At 38.0% G+C, this 14,091-nt stretch overlaps 1 protein-coding gene across 2 annotated transcripts in view; it reads right to left on the minus strand.

Annotated features, from left to right (window-relative positions):
• Positions 1–239: 239 nt before the first annotated feature.
• Positions 240–14,091, minus strand: part of ZCCHC14 (zinc finger CCHC-type containing 14) — a 119,401-nt gene continuing 105,549 nt past the window's right edge. The window contains exons 5-13 of one of the 2 annotated variants that reach the window (XM_036749562.1): positions 12,485–12,594; positions 10,723–10,817; positions 10,589–10,643; positions 9,587–9,869; positions 8,465–8,556; positions 7,472–7,599; positions 6,240–6,380; positions 4,682–6,160; positions 240–2,904 (exon numbers count right to left, since the gene is read on the minus strand). In XM_036749562.1, the coding sequence (XP_036605457.1) occupies positions 2,849–2,904; positions 4,682–6,160; positions 6,240–6,380; positions 7,472–7,599; positions 8,465–8,556; positions 9,587–9,869; positions 10,589–10,643; positions 10,723–10,817; positions 12,485–12,594 (2,439 nt within the window). In that variant the 3' untranslated portion in view covers positions 240–2,848. The remainder of the gene's footprint in view (positions 2,905–4,681; positions 6,161–6,239; positions 6,381–7,471; positions 7,600–8,464; positions 8,557–9,586; positions 9,870–10,588; positions 10,644–10,722; positions 10,818–12,484; positions 12,595–14,091) is intronic. The other variant, XM_036749563.1, reaches the window with a different exon arrangement.

Here is a 14,091-nt window from a genome sequence, read left to right on the forward strand (position 1 = left end):
TTATCCCACACTGTAATCTACTTCAACCTGTACATTCCACTACCCCCCAGCCCCCCTTGCCAGAAACCAGAAAAGGGTTAGGGCGGTGGGGTGAAGTGGGGTAGTGGTGCTTGAAGCTTCTTTAATACATGACAGACATACACAAAGAAGTGGGCATTACCACTACCTACCTGGTTGTTTCAGCCACTCTGAGATTGAGACCACAATTTAAAGCAAGATACTAAGAGCTTGAAAGGGTTAGATATGATCTGTGCCTAAATAAGTAAATAAGGACTCTGATAATGAAATGTAAAAATGCTGTATGGGCTTATCTATTTTTGGCTTCTTGATAGAAATTAATCATAATACTGCTGGCAAACACTCTGAAGCCATAAAATATGGTAATTTGCTTTGGGAAAGCTCTCAAATACTGGTATTTTAACCATTTCTGCATTAAGAGTTCTTTCTGTTTATTCCTAAAATTTTCCTAAACTTAAAATGTCCTCATCTGACACAATGTACTGTAAACCCATTTTCAAACACAAGATTTTCTTTTAACATAGCTACTACTGAACCAATTTGGAAAACTGTCAGAACAATATCTTCTCAACTTCTGAATTTTATAGTTGCAAATCAAACAATTTTTGTTTTAATTTTTTAAACAATTTAATTAATACTTAAATATATTGGTTAATATGGACCAAACAAGTCAAAATGGTAACAGACATTTAACTCCCCAATACTATCTACTAAAAACACAACTTACATAATTTTTTTTTTTTGCTATGAGACAGTTTCCAACAACAACACTGTTGAAAATAGGGTTTACTTAAATACAATTGCAATTTGAAGAATTTGTTTAAAAAAAAAAAGTTAAAAATTTGGCTTCCAGCACACATCCAGGCCACTGTACAAGGCCCTCAAAACAGTAAAATCGTAAACATCATTGAAAATTCCTATGTCTTCCTTTAACATAGATAGTATATATAACATGACAAGTTGTTCCTACTGTCTAGAACTCTTTAAGGCAAAGTTGCATTGTCAGTCCTCATCACTCTCATGTTTTAAGTTTTGTAAGTTTCCCAAGAGATCCAATGAAACATCCTCAAAATCATTAGCAAATATCACAATTACTTCAATACTGTAATACGGTGTAGCATAAATAGAGCTGAAAATACAGAGGTCTGTAGCTTCTACATTGCATAGAAATAAGAAATTAATAAAATCTCATATGTACTATTTTTCACAGATTCAAATAACATAACCTTTTTGCTTTGGTTTCCATGAAGCTGGGAAACTGACCTCCAAAAATTTGAAACAAGTGTAGTATCACTGCCATTTCCTATTATTACAATGCCTCTACATTGGAACCAATCCTATGGTGTTCTGTTTTTGGCCTGAGGCTGAAATCCCAATTTCAGAATGGGCTGAACATTTTGAAATTTTCACAAATCCTCGATGGAAAACCCCTGGATGACAACACTTTGCCTTCTCAGTACATAATGGTGGTAGAGGTTTTTAAGCATTTAAGTCATATTTTAGCAGAAAATTACCTTTGTTCTCTAGTCCCTGGCTTTCAAACCAAGTGCTAACATTCCAATGGATAAAAATTTAGGAATCCATGGTGAATATAGTACTTCTCCACCTTGACAAAATTAGGTGCATTTTGTAGGGGCTCCTTCCAAGTCTTATCAATTCATATGACAAGTTCTAGGTAGCGAACAGAATTAACTAGTCTAAAAATAACAAAAGAGGTTGACAGGAAAACTTTAAAGTCTTTTGCTCATTAATTATGAAATTGTATTGTTGAAATATCTGTCTCAACACCTCTGAATCCTTTAGCAGTAAGCCTTGGGGTAGAAGTCAGCATTACATAAAATAACGGCTTGCAAAGTCTGCTAACAGTGTTCAGCATCAGGTTGGTTTCAAACTCATTTACAAAAGTAGTGTAGTTAATATGTCTCTGAAAGATGTTGTCCACGTCTAATAGGAACAGGACTCAACGCTGTTTAATGTGTTAGGAAAAAAAATAGGTGTTCTCAGAGCCATTATGACCCCGGCGTCTCTGGGACTTGGACCCTTAGAAATTAAGTTCATTTTGCTGCTGGTCAGCGGTTTCTACCTAATAAGTGTTGACAGTGTACATTTATGAACAGAAAAAGGACTGAAACTGCCACACATGTTTTACAGAGGGAAAGGAAAAAATAAGATTGCTTTATTTGTGTAGTCGGCCATGTAGCCTGCTGGTGCCAATTCTTTAAGTGTGGGTCGTCTCTGTCTCTTGCACTGGTCTCAGAAAACGCATTAACATTGTCTACCAGAACTGCAGAGATTTAAAATCATTTTACATTCTTCTGTAGTGCAATCCTTAAAAATCCCAGAGATTAGTGCCTGACCACTTTAGGAAAAAAAAAAAAAGTAGACATTTTACCTAGCCCAGGGGTGTCAGAGTCCGACTGGCGAAACTCCACTTTGAAAACTTCAACCTCCGGCTCTCAATTCAGATCACACGTAGCTGCCCTGGAATTATGTTTCAGCCTAGAAGGACCAATTACGGCAATGCTCTTCAGTAAATGTGATTTTTTTTTTTTTTGCATTGCAACAAAGAATGTAGGTGGCAAACTTCACCAACCATCTGTGATACCCACTAGGCAAGTCCTGACATCAAGCTCCAAACTAGGATTTTGGCAATCAATAAAATTGGGTATGATGTACCCCTAAGCTAGATTTTTTTTCTATCCAGTCTAGTAAAGTAAAGCACCTTTGGATTAAAAATATTAAGCTCAACAGCAACTAGACTTCTCAGTTTTGTATTTAATTTTCCTTATGTCTCCATGGCTTAATAGTGTTCTGTTGCCAGAGAAAAATATCAATCTGTGGAGTCCAGACTTTCTGCTGGAGGGGCATATTTCAACCTAAAAGTACCTGGAGAGAGGGGGAAAAAAAAAGGGTCAAATTTGAATCACTGCATGATTATCACAACCAAATGATCTGTCAAAATGTAGTTGCACAGCAGCCAAGCTCCTCACCTTGGTGCTGGAAAGCAATATCTATCACTTGGTCCCACCAAAAAAAATGTGGATTGTCTTTTTACAAATTTATAAAACCAAAACCTTTTAATAGTGTTGAACAAGATAAAACAGCTGCTTCTACCCTCATTTTAATAAGCTTTTTCTGAGGTTCAAGAAAGATTCTCATAGCTGGTATTGGTCTGCTTAGGCATCCAACTGTCTACATCTGGCACTTTGGAGAACCTTTCAAAGTTGAAAATATTTTTCGTGTTTACTGTTCTAGAAAAAACTGCATGCATCTACCTCTACAAAGTCAATTCCTTGATCACTGTGGTTCAGGATAGTAGGGTTAATGTAAATGCCCAGATAATCTCCAAGTATCACTTTGTCTAAATGTCAATGGCTTCCTTTAACTTTTTACTGAAATAGCTAAAATACAAAACTGGTTTAAGACTGAGCTCCTTTCATTTTTCTGTCCTCTGGGACAGTGCTTAAAAAGTCAGTAAAAAAAGCACATTCCTGAAGGATGAGGATGAGGTACCAAGGGAAAAATGAAGAGAAGGGAAACTCTGTGATGGGCCACAAGGGGAAAAATTATTTAAGCCCCACATTTAAAAAAATATTTTATCAACTGTAAAGATTAAGAATCATGGAATTATTGAGCTGGAAGGGGCACTAGGGATCATCTTAATCCAACTGCCTCATTTATTATACATCAGGAAATGGAGGGGAAGTAACTTGCCCAAGGTTACACAAAGAATTAGCAGCAGAACTGGGACTAGAACCCATGTCTCCTGACTTCCCAGTCCAGTGCACCTTTTCCACTAAAAAAACAAAGAACATAAAACTATTTTATAAATACATCAGAACTATTTGTTGTCTTTATGGATAGATGAAAGAAAGAAAGGGGTGTGGATGAAAATTGAAAGTGAAAGAAACCTACAAGGAAAGGAAGACACAGACAAACTTGGAGCTAAAGTTATTGCAGAGATTAGTCTACTAGCTGTCCTTTGATAGCTGAAGGTGACTGACGTGTCTCACACAATGAGTTAGAGCCATAGCTAGGTCGTGAACCCAAGTGTCCTGACTTAGGACCTACATGGAGAAAAATGGAGGGCAAGGTGAGACAAAAAGCCCAAAATGCAGGAGGGAAAGAGGGCAAGGGGAGAAAGAAGAGTGGTCTGAACAAAAATAAGGGCAGGAGGAGAGAATGAGAGGAAAAAAACCTCCTTAGGTTGCGGCATTTGGTGTACTGCAATTAAAGCCTTTTAAATCCATATTTCATGTCTTCACCTTTAGGTTTAAGAGGGTATTAATCAAATCTTGGCGTTTGCCTCACGAGTTAAGAGAAGAAAAGTCAGAGGCAACTTATGGGCCCAAAGTTACCCACTTTGGCCTATGTGGTCCACAAAATAGAGCCCAACTTGAAAGGAATAAAGCCTTTGTATGAGTTTCAGACACTAATAAATTTTAAACTGACACTGTACAGAAACTTTTTTCCAATCTATTTTCACTAGTAAGCCTACCTTTTTAAAGAAAGAAAAGGAAAAATATAAGAATGTAAAACTAAATAAGTAGTGGTTTTTGGTAGTAATGAATTCCTAACTTAAGTTTCTAGACCAAGGGAACCTCAACACACTTAAGAGACAAACCAGGCCCAATATAAAAATGCTACAACTGAGAATCTTTACCTTGACGATTGAAATCCATTGGTGGCTGCTTGCAGTCCTGAGCCCGGTGACCGGTGGCCCCACAGTTATAACAAGAGAGGTTTCCACTTTTCTTGTGGCCTGAACTGTTATTTCCCATCATTCCTTGGGCTTGGTACACCCCTGCTGTCCCTGCCATAAAGTTCTGCATTGGAGGAACTGCAAATGTGGACTGCCCACTGAGGACAGAGTCTGGGGTTAAGTTACTGTTATAAGGAGAATGAACTACTGGGAAAGTTGTGCCGCTGCTGTACTGCTGTGTGTTGATGTAGCCATTGCTGCAGAGGGGGTTGAAGGGCAGAAAGGGGAAAGTAAACATGGAAGGTCCTGAAAACGGGTGCTGGAAATAGTTAGCATAACTGACCGTCATACCGCTTGAACCACAATTCCCACTACATCCACAGGAAGTACACACTATGCACCCTGGAGGCTGCTGCTGCTGGGGTGGCTGCTGCTGCTGCTGCTGATGGTGGTGGTGGTGGTGATGGTTCTGATTTGGTACAGGGATGGTTCCTGTGGAGCCACTGCTGCTGTTGCTGCTGCTGCTGCTGCTGCTATAGAAATTGTTTTCTGTAACAGAGGAAAGGGTGGGACTAGAACTGGGGGCGGGGCAGCTGGTCATATTTGCCATGTTCGCAAATGATGTCGATGGGTGGCTGTTGGAAGAGGCAGTGTTGCCGTTTGCACAAAAGCTGCCTTGCATGGGGGCCACTGGCATGCTGCTCATCGCAGAAAAGGCCACTTTGGTGTTGGCTGTGTACAGGGCAGTCCTGGGGTTTATTATTGCCGGGGGCACGCTTATCTGCACATTATTTGAGCAGGATGTTTGTCCAGAAATTGCAGAATCAGCAGGAACAGACGAAGAGACCAGAAGTTTGATCGGTGGGCGAGCCACGTGGAAGACAGTGCTAGACGTGACAGTAGCGGCAGTACTTGTTTCCACAACTAATGCTGGCTGCTGGGCTGTTTTTATCACTCTGTCCAGAGTGGAAGCATGGACAACTTTGGTCCGAGGACCAAAGGAAACTGTGGGTGATACTGAATTGCTTTCAGGAATCCCAGAAAGGACTTGCATGGGCTGGTGAGGAGAGGATGCAGGTAAGACTTCCATCATTGTATTTCCAAAACTCTTTTCCACTTTAATGCTGCCTCTTGGTCCAGATGCAACTTTATTCCTTTCTTCGAGAGACAAAAGTGAGTGCATAGAAGATGAAAGAAGCTTCATGTCTGTGTTTCCTCGCTCTGATTTGTGTACTGAATTTAGCATTCGAATAGGAGCTATGTGAGAGGCAGCTGCTGTCATCATTTGTGCTGGCAGGGGATGGTGGCTGGACGGGTTTGAGCCTGCATCATTCTGCACTGGTAGAACCTGAGCTGTGGGTCTGGCTGAACTTGAAGTGAAATGATTCAGTAACATTACTGGCTTCTCCTTATCTGAACCCTCCAAGTGAATTTCTAAACCTAGAGATGGAAACAGACCTATGAATATAGCTTCACTAGTCAGGTCAACACAAATTTAAGTATTGCTTGGATTCCTTACGTCTCTCATTTTCCTCAGCACTGTCAGAGCTCTCTTCCCGAGCCTGGATTCCCATTGGGCTAGAAGAGGAACTAGAATACTCTGAAGAGCTACCTTCTCGAGGCATCTGATGAGCTGGTTGTTCCACATCCACACGTAGCTCTGGAGAAGAAAAGATCAGATCACAAGCTAAAGACACAGCATACAATCCCGCAGACACCTATTTGTGAGCTGTGCATTAAATAATGCAGCTCAACTATTTCTTTACTTTTAAATGTTCCCAAATCTACCATATAAGATTGCATTTTAAGGTAATGACTACTGAAAATATGTGAAAATACACATATACATAGCTGTATGCATGTACATGTTTATAAATTTATGTATATATGAATTTTAAAATGGGCTGGAATTAAGATGGAATCTTAATCCAAATATTTTCAATTAGGGAGAAGAGAAGGAAGCACTGGTGATATACCCCAAACTAGAAATATCTACATGACATGGGGGGTGGGAGAGAGCATCACAGTGGCTCCTAGAAACAATTCGGTGGGTTACTTAGTGTTTTTTATTATTATTAATTTTTATTAATCAATCACATAATAAAAATGAAGGGTAATCCAAATGCACCCTTTCCTCTTTCCCTCTTGCTGGGTCATGGACTGTCCAAGACTCAAACCACTAAAGGTTTAAGGATCTGTAAGGACCCCTGCTGAAAACCTAAAACTTCTGGGCCTTTTCTTTTACTCTAAAGTGAAACTTTCTTTTATGTCTTGTCTCCCTGAATTAGGGTTTACTTCTTGTGAGCAGATTGTCTTGCTTTTTCTATTTGTATCAAATGCTTTTTCATGCATCTCTGGTCCTAAATGAGAGAGAAAACGTTTTACTTGTTTTTGTTCTCTTTTTAACTGTTCTCCCTTCTACTACTCACTGCAGCCTTGTATGTAGGTCCTGTGCCCAAACAGCCTCAGGCAGTCCTGTCCTTTTATTAGTATCCCCCCAGTTTTCCCTTCAGGACTGATTTTAAGAAAGTAACAAAACTACAAAGGAGGTATTCCTTTTATTTTACATAATAAAGTCCCTAAAGAGATGGATAACATAACCCCCCCCAAATTTAAGTATATGATAGTGCATTTCAATGGACTTCTCAGGGAGTTAGTTGACTTTTTTTTGGATAATCATTAAAAAATGATTAAGTAAAAAATAGTTTATTTTAAAAAAGGAGGAAAAAAATTCCCACTTATAACATTTACCTGCAGCATGGTTTCCACGGATGGTCTGTATAGGTCCTACATGGCTAGTAGGAGGAACTCTGGCTACACCACTATTGGTAACTGAAGATGGTGTTGAGGGATTCAGGCACCGTTTTTCTGACTTTTCCCTAGAAAGAGAGAAGCACGTAATCACTCGTCACTTAAGAAGCACATACAATCCCCAGACCTTGCTTTAAGGGACAATGGAGGCTACTGTAAGAGCATAAAGAGTTGGGCCTAGATGACCTCTCAGGTCCCTTCCAGATCTAAATCTATAACATTTCCCTCACTAGCCCATGGAGGCACTCTGCCAGAAAGTGGTCTCTCCTCTCCTAGCAAAGTCAGAAGCCTAAAGCCTGATTCCAGATATCTTACTTACTGGCTATTTATTAGGCAAGTCACAACCTTTCTGAGCTTTAGCTAGCCTCCTCATTTGTAAATTAGGGATATACTACTTTTACTATCTTATCTTGCAGGGTTATTGTGATAAAAATGCTTTGTAAAGTGTTACACAACTACAACATTCTATTTTTTGACAATAATTCTTTATAAAATTTTGAGTTTTTATTGATATACTTTGTTTTTACATCACTTTCATTTCCAAATATATCCATCTTCCCTCTCCTCCTGAAAGAGGCATTCTTTGTAACAAAGGATAAGAAAGAAAGACAGACAACAAACTTATTATCGTTGCATATTTCATAAGAAGGAAATGTCAGATGGGTAGTAAGGATGAAGATTAAATAAATCCTTTTGATTCTTCTCAAATTTACCATTAATGAGTATTTAAACTAGATGAACTTGCATTTTATAAGAATTAATTTAATCATTATCCATGTTTTTAATGGATAAACAGCAAGCGCCAATAAAATAAGTCAAAACATTAGCTGAAAAATAAAAGCAAATAAAGTCTTTATCCTCTTAAGCATTTTGAAGAAAAAAAAGTCAATCATACAGATTGCACTATAAATCAAGAATTACTTCCATGCTTACTTTTCTAGCTCCAGCTGAGTCTTGAGCTTCTTCTTTGCACCCATTGTCAGGGATTCAAATTTATTCAGATCTTCCTCAGTCAGGCTCAAAAACTTACAAGAGAAATAAAGTAAACAGTCATTATGATTCAGATGTGGATTCTAAAAAACCCATGATGGTGAATTTAATCACTTTATACCATCCTGATGATGCTGGACTATTAAGATGACCAAGCACCAAGAAGAAAGGTGTGCTGAATCCATGGCTCTGAAGTTTCAAGGTGAGAACCTTTAACCTTGGCAGGGGTTGAGAACTTGAAAAGGGCCCCTCACTGAGAGGATTCATAGAAAGGTCAGTGAGTAGAGATACGCTGCTACATGCACAAAGGTATAACTTAAATCTTCACTTCCAAAAGTAAAACAAGCAACTGGTTTCTTTATCTTATTCCATCCCCCCCCAAAATCCTTAACAACACGTTTTTAATTTATTGATCCTAAATCATAACTAACTTATAATCACCTACCCACCAGCTTTTTTATTTTCTGTCCCACATGGAGACGGTTTGTAAGAAGGAAGGCTTTGATAAATAAGCTCCATTCCTCTCAAAATGATAAAAAGTTTTTAAGAGATGCAGATCTCTACTTATAAGGTGGCATCTGTCCCAAGCAAATAAATGTCATCCTATAGGGATGATTTTATATGCTATACACCAAATATTTTTTTTACAATGACACCCAAATTTTTAGGATGTACTTAGCATTTCCAACTTAAGAATTTAAAAGTTTCAAAGAGGCATAATTAGAATAGTTTAGCCTTGTCTTCCTTTTCAAGAATGTGAAAACCGAACACAGAATAAATTGTTTAATTAGTTAGATTTAATTAACCTCCTCCAAACAATTTCTAAGTTCAAGTAAAACCTGTTCGAGGAAACAAAGCTTTAACTAAAACAACAACCACCTTAGCCAGTAGGGGGCACTAAGAGTTCACATAATTGGAATAGGTTTAATTTATTTTCTAATTATGTGACACCAAAGCCGTATTATTTCAGAATTTCTTTCAGAAACTAAACTTGTTCCCACTAGGCATACAAGATAAGAAAATAATTTAAAAAAAATCAAAATGCTGGATCATTTATAACTTTACCTTCTCCATTGTGAGCTGTTTGAAAACAGGATAGTATTTGTGCAAACGCAATTTCCTGAGCCAGTCTAAAATCCCATTTTGTTCCTGGGTCTGAGGGGTTTGAAGACTGGAAGACATTAATATGGGGGAAGAGGTGTCCATCTGGGTGCGGTAGGTCAATGATGAGCCAGTACTTCCTGAATGAGAGCAGTGGGGCAATGCGACAGCTGCACTGGCAGGGTGTTGTATGTGATGCTGAGTACTGTTCTGAGAAGACTGAATGCCAGCTACTCCACATACAGGTCTGAAAATAAAATTTTTATTTACTTAGCACTAGCTTGTGATAGACAACCATTCTGTGTTTTCACTAAAATTATATGCGATACAAATTAAAGATTTCTGGTATTTTTGATATAAACACCATGGACATGACTCTAAATTCAAGACTTAAATGTAAAGGAATTAAGTCATCCATTACTAGGTTTAAAGAGGTTAAACATAAAAGCAGAAACTCAAAAATTATTACAGCAGTCTGATTTTCCTCCCATTAGGCTAACACAAATTACATCTCCAACGTAACAATGTCAAAGTGCTAAACTGTGAAGTATTTTTAAACATGGACTGATTTGTTTATTTCCCCTTATTATTTCTATGCAGGAACCTGATAATCATTAGTTAAAATTCACTAGAGAGTCTCTGCTATTCAGTTTCTAATGAACTTAAACTGGTTAAAGGGGAAAAAAAAAACTAGTTTCAAGTATACATTGAGAAAAATCTGACTTTCCCAGAGTGGCCTACCTTATCATTACCCAAAAAGTAACAGTTATTTCATTGTTATTCTGGGAAAAGCCCCTAATCAAATCTTTTCTAAATGTTAAAATGAGATCAATTTATAAAACTTCAACTCTATAGTTCAGTCTACTTAAATCCAAAGTTACACACAACAAATATTGGCTCACAAGGAAGGGGATACATTTTGTAATTTCTTATCTGAAAATTTGTAACAAATTAAAAATTTCTCACCTTCCAGATGCTCCCATCATAGTACCTACTTTGGAAAGGGAAGGGGTGCCAGGACCTAACGAAAAATCAAAAGTGATGTCAATTATGTATAACCATTATTCTGATAAATTCAAACCATCATAAAAAAAACTCACTTGGACTTTGAAGCTGTTGGGTAGGAGTTGAAGTGCTGAAAAATTTCTTAACATGGTCATTTTTCAATATGTGAGAAGGTAATGAGGCCAAATACCTAAAAAAACCCCAAACATAATTACATTGCAAATCAACTATTAATCACCTTTTCAAATGGGTTAACTTTTTACCCAATGCAGATCATAGTGCATCTTGTCCCCCAACTCATCCCTTCTTTCTCAAGGATTTCAGCACTTTGATCACTGTTCTCTGCTCCTTGGGAATTTCAACATCCATATTGACCTCCCTCAAACACCCTAAATTATCAATTCCTCTCTCTCCTTTTATCCCACCTCAGACTGTCAATGGTATTTACTACATCACCTTGCCCACGAGTAACTTCCTTAATTAAAAACTGAAATTCTTCAATCTGAACATAACCTAACATTCCATGTTTTCCTATCACTTACTCCTCTTAAACCCATTCTTTGTCTTCATCAAGACCTGGGCGCTCCCTCTCAATCTATTCTCTTAGTTATGTCATTAGCTTTCACAGATTTAATTATCACCTCTATGTAAATGACTCACAGATTTATGTATCTACTTTTAGTATTTCAACTGAGCTCAGTCGTGTATTGACACTTCAAACTAGATATCCCAGAGGCATCGCCACCTCCAAATCTACCCTCCTTCAAAGCTTCCCAATTTCTGTAAAAGGCAGCATCACTCTACCAGTAAACACCTGCCAGATCTTGGCATGTCCATCTTCACTTCCAACTATACTCAGAGCCCACATATTTGTTGAGGCCCATATCATTTATTGCCTAGATTAGGCAACAGGCTCCTAATTAGTTTCCCTGACTTGATTCTCTCAACTCCAGTCTATCTTATGCACTGCGGCCAGAGTGACTGTCCTCAAGCACAAATTGGACTCCCCTATTCAATTAATTCCAGCAGTTCCTTATTGTCTCCAGGATAGAACAAACTTCTTCATTTTTTAAGTCCTTCACAGCCTTGCTCCAACATATCTTTCCATCCTCATTGTACATTATTCCTCATCTCAAACTCTATGAGGCAACAAAAGTGGTCTCTTCTGTTCCTCACACATGCTTGTCCTCCATGATTGGAATGTTTTCCCTTCTCAATGCCACTTCATAAAATCTCACTTCTTTTCAGTAAAGATGTTGCAAAAGTATCACCTTATATATGAAGCCTTCGCTAAAACTGCTCCCCCATATGCTAGTGCCTTCCCTCCTGAAATATCTCTGTATTTAATTTCATTTTGTTATCTTTATATTTATTCTGCATATAGCAAGTGTAGTTTTCTCTAGTTATAGTTTAATTAAGAAAAATAATAGTATGGGTAAATGTTTTTGATTTTGGATTAACTAACAACCTCTCATCTTGAATCAGTCTCAACTGCTAACTATTGAAAGGGACAATTAATATTACTGTTAAATTTTGAAATATTAACATCTACACTCTCAAAAACCAGCTTTTGCCCGTTCTGTTTTATAAAAGAAAATATGATTTTGAAAACCCTTAAAAAGGAGTGTATGCACTCAAAGTTGTCATCTCAGAGGTAAATAAAGAGAATTATCCAAAGTTTTGGCCACCCAAGATGTGTATGGACCAGAATAGGAGGATTTCTACACTACACAGTGATTCAGGCCAACAGTCTTCATTGGTCCTTGCAAAAACTGTACCTCCAACTTCCAGGCTTATTTATGGTTCTAGAAGAGCATACTCTCTTAAGAAGTATGAGCACCTTTCTAGAATTATTACCTAAGGTCCGATTCCAGGTCCATGTGGTTTCTCTCCAGGTAAAATGAATCTGGACCAGATAGGCAAGGAATGAATTTCTCCAAGTTTTCTTCAGGGTATAGCTGAGATAACTGAAAAAAAAAAACCAAACAAACCCAAAACCACAGCAAAAACCATAATAAGAAATATAGGAAAAACATAAAATGCTTAAGATATAGTTTAGGTCAAGGAGAAAAACAGTATGGGCCTCCTTTAATAATTATCTTTTATTTACTTCTCTTTAATATGTACTACCTACCCAGATGAATGTACAGTAAGCTCCACGAGGTTAGGAACTGTCATAATTTTTTGTGTTCCACTGCCTTGCATGTTGTAGGTTTTTAACACGTGTTTGATGTTTGAATTGAAGTGAACTTGATATATAGGGAATGATGTAATAAAATATGGAGCAAATTCATTTTACATAAACTGAATCCCCCAAATGAAGGAAATATTCAAGAATGTTTTAGGTGGTGATAGTAACTTGTAATACTATTGCCCACAGATCTTTTAAGCATTGTAAACACTGAGTCAAAAGAAATGTAAAATTTTACAACTGTGGAGTCAAAGTATGTCTGTAGTATGGAAGAGATTGTTGAGATATGGAGCACCAAGCAGAGAGAGAAAAAAAAAGATAGACTGTTGGAGACAAGAGATGAGGGACAGCTAGGTGGTGTGGTGGATTCAGCACTGGCCCTGGAGTCGGGGGGACCTAAGTTCAAATCTGGCCTCAGACACTTACTAACTGTGTGAACCTAGGCAAGTCACTTAACCGTGATTGCCTCAAAAAAAAAAAAGAAACAAGGGGCGAAAAATGGAGAACAAAAGCAAATTGTTAACAGATAGAACACCTAGCAATCATCTTATAATGACAGGAATGCCACAATCATTACCATTCCTGCCCCACTATTTCAACATCTTACTGAAAGAATTTCTTTTCCTCTGTGGGTTATCATCCCTATTTCCATGTGCATGTACTTCATTAGTATGTAGTTTGTCATGTAATTTTATTATGCCAGAGGCTACAAAGATAGTACCAATGACAGTGTTCTTTAGGTTAATTTCTTCTTGTTATTGTTTAGTGTTCAGTCATGTCTGACTCTTTGTGACTCTCAGGCCCTTCTATCTCCCGCTATCTCTCAAAGTCTGTCCAAGTTCATGTTCACTGTTTCCATGACACCATCTATCCATCCCATCCTCTACTGTCCCCTTTTCCTTTTGCTTTCAATTTTTCCCAGCATCAGGGTCTTTTCCGGCGAGTCCTGTCTTCTCATTATGTGGCCAAAGTATCTAAGCTTCAGTTTCAGTATTGGACCTTCCAGTGACTAGCCTGAATTAACTGACCTATTTGATCTCCTTGCTGTTCAAAAGTCTTCTTCATGCCATCGATTCTGTAGTGTTCAGCTTTCTTTATAGTCCAGTCCTCATAGCCATACAGTGCTACTGGAAAAACCCTAACTTTAACTATATGGACCTTTGTTGGCAAGGTGATATCTCTGCTTTTTAGTATGCTGTCCAGATTTGTCATAACTTTCCTTCCAAGAAGCAAGCATCTTTTAACTTCATGGCTGCAGTCACCGTCTGCAGTG

Source organism: Trichosurus vulpecula, chromosome 3 (genome assembly GCF_011100635.1).
Source record: "Trichosurus vulpecula isolate mTriVul1 chromosome 3, mTriVul1.pri, whole genome shotgun sequence".
Taxonomy (NCBI): domain Eukaryota; kingdom Metazoa; phylum Chordata; class Mammalia; order Diprotodontia; family Phalangeridae; genus Trichosurus; species Trichosurus vulpecula.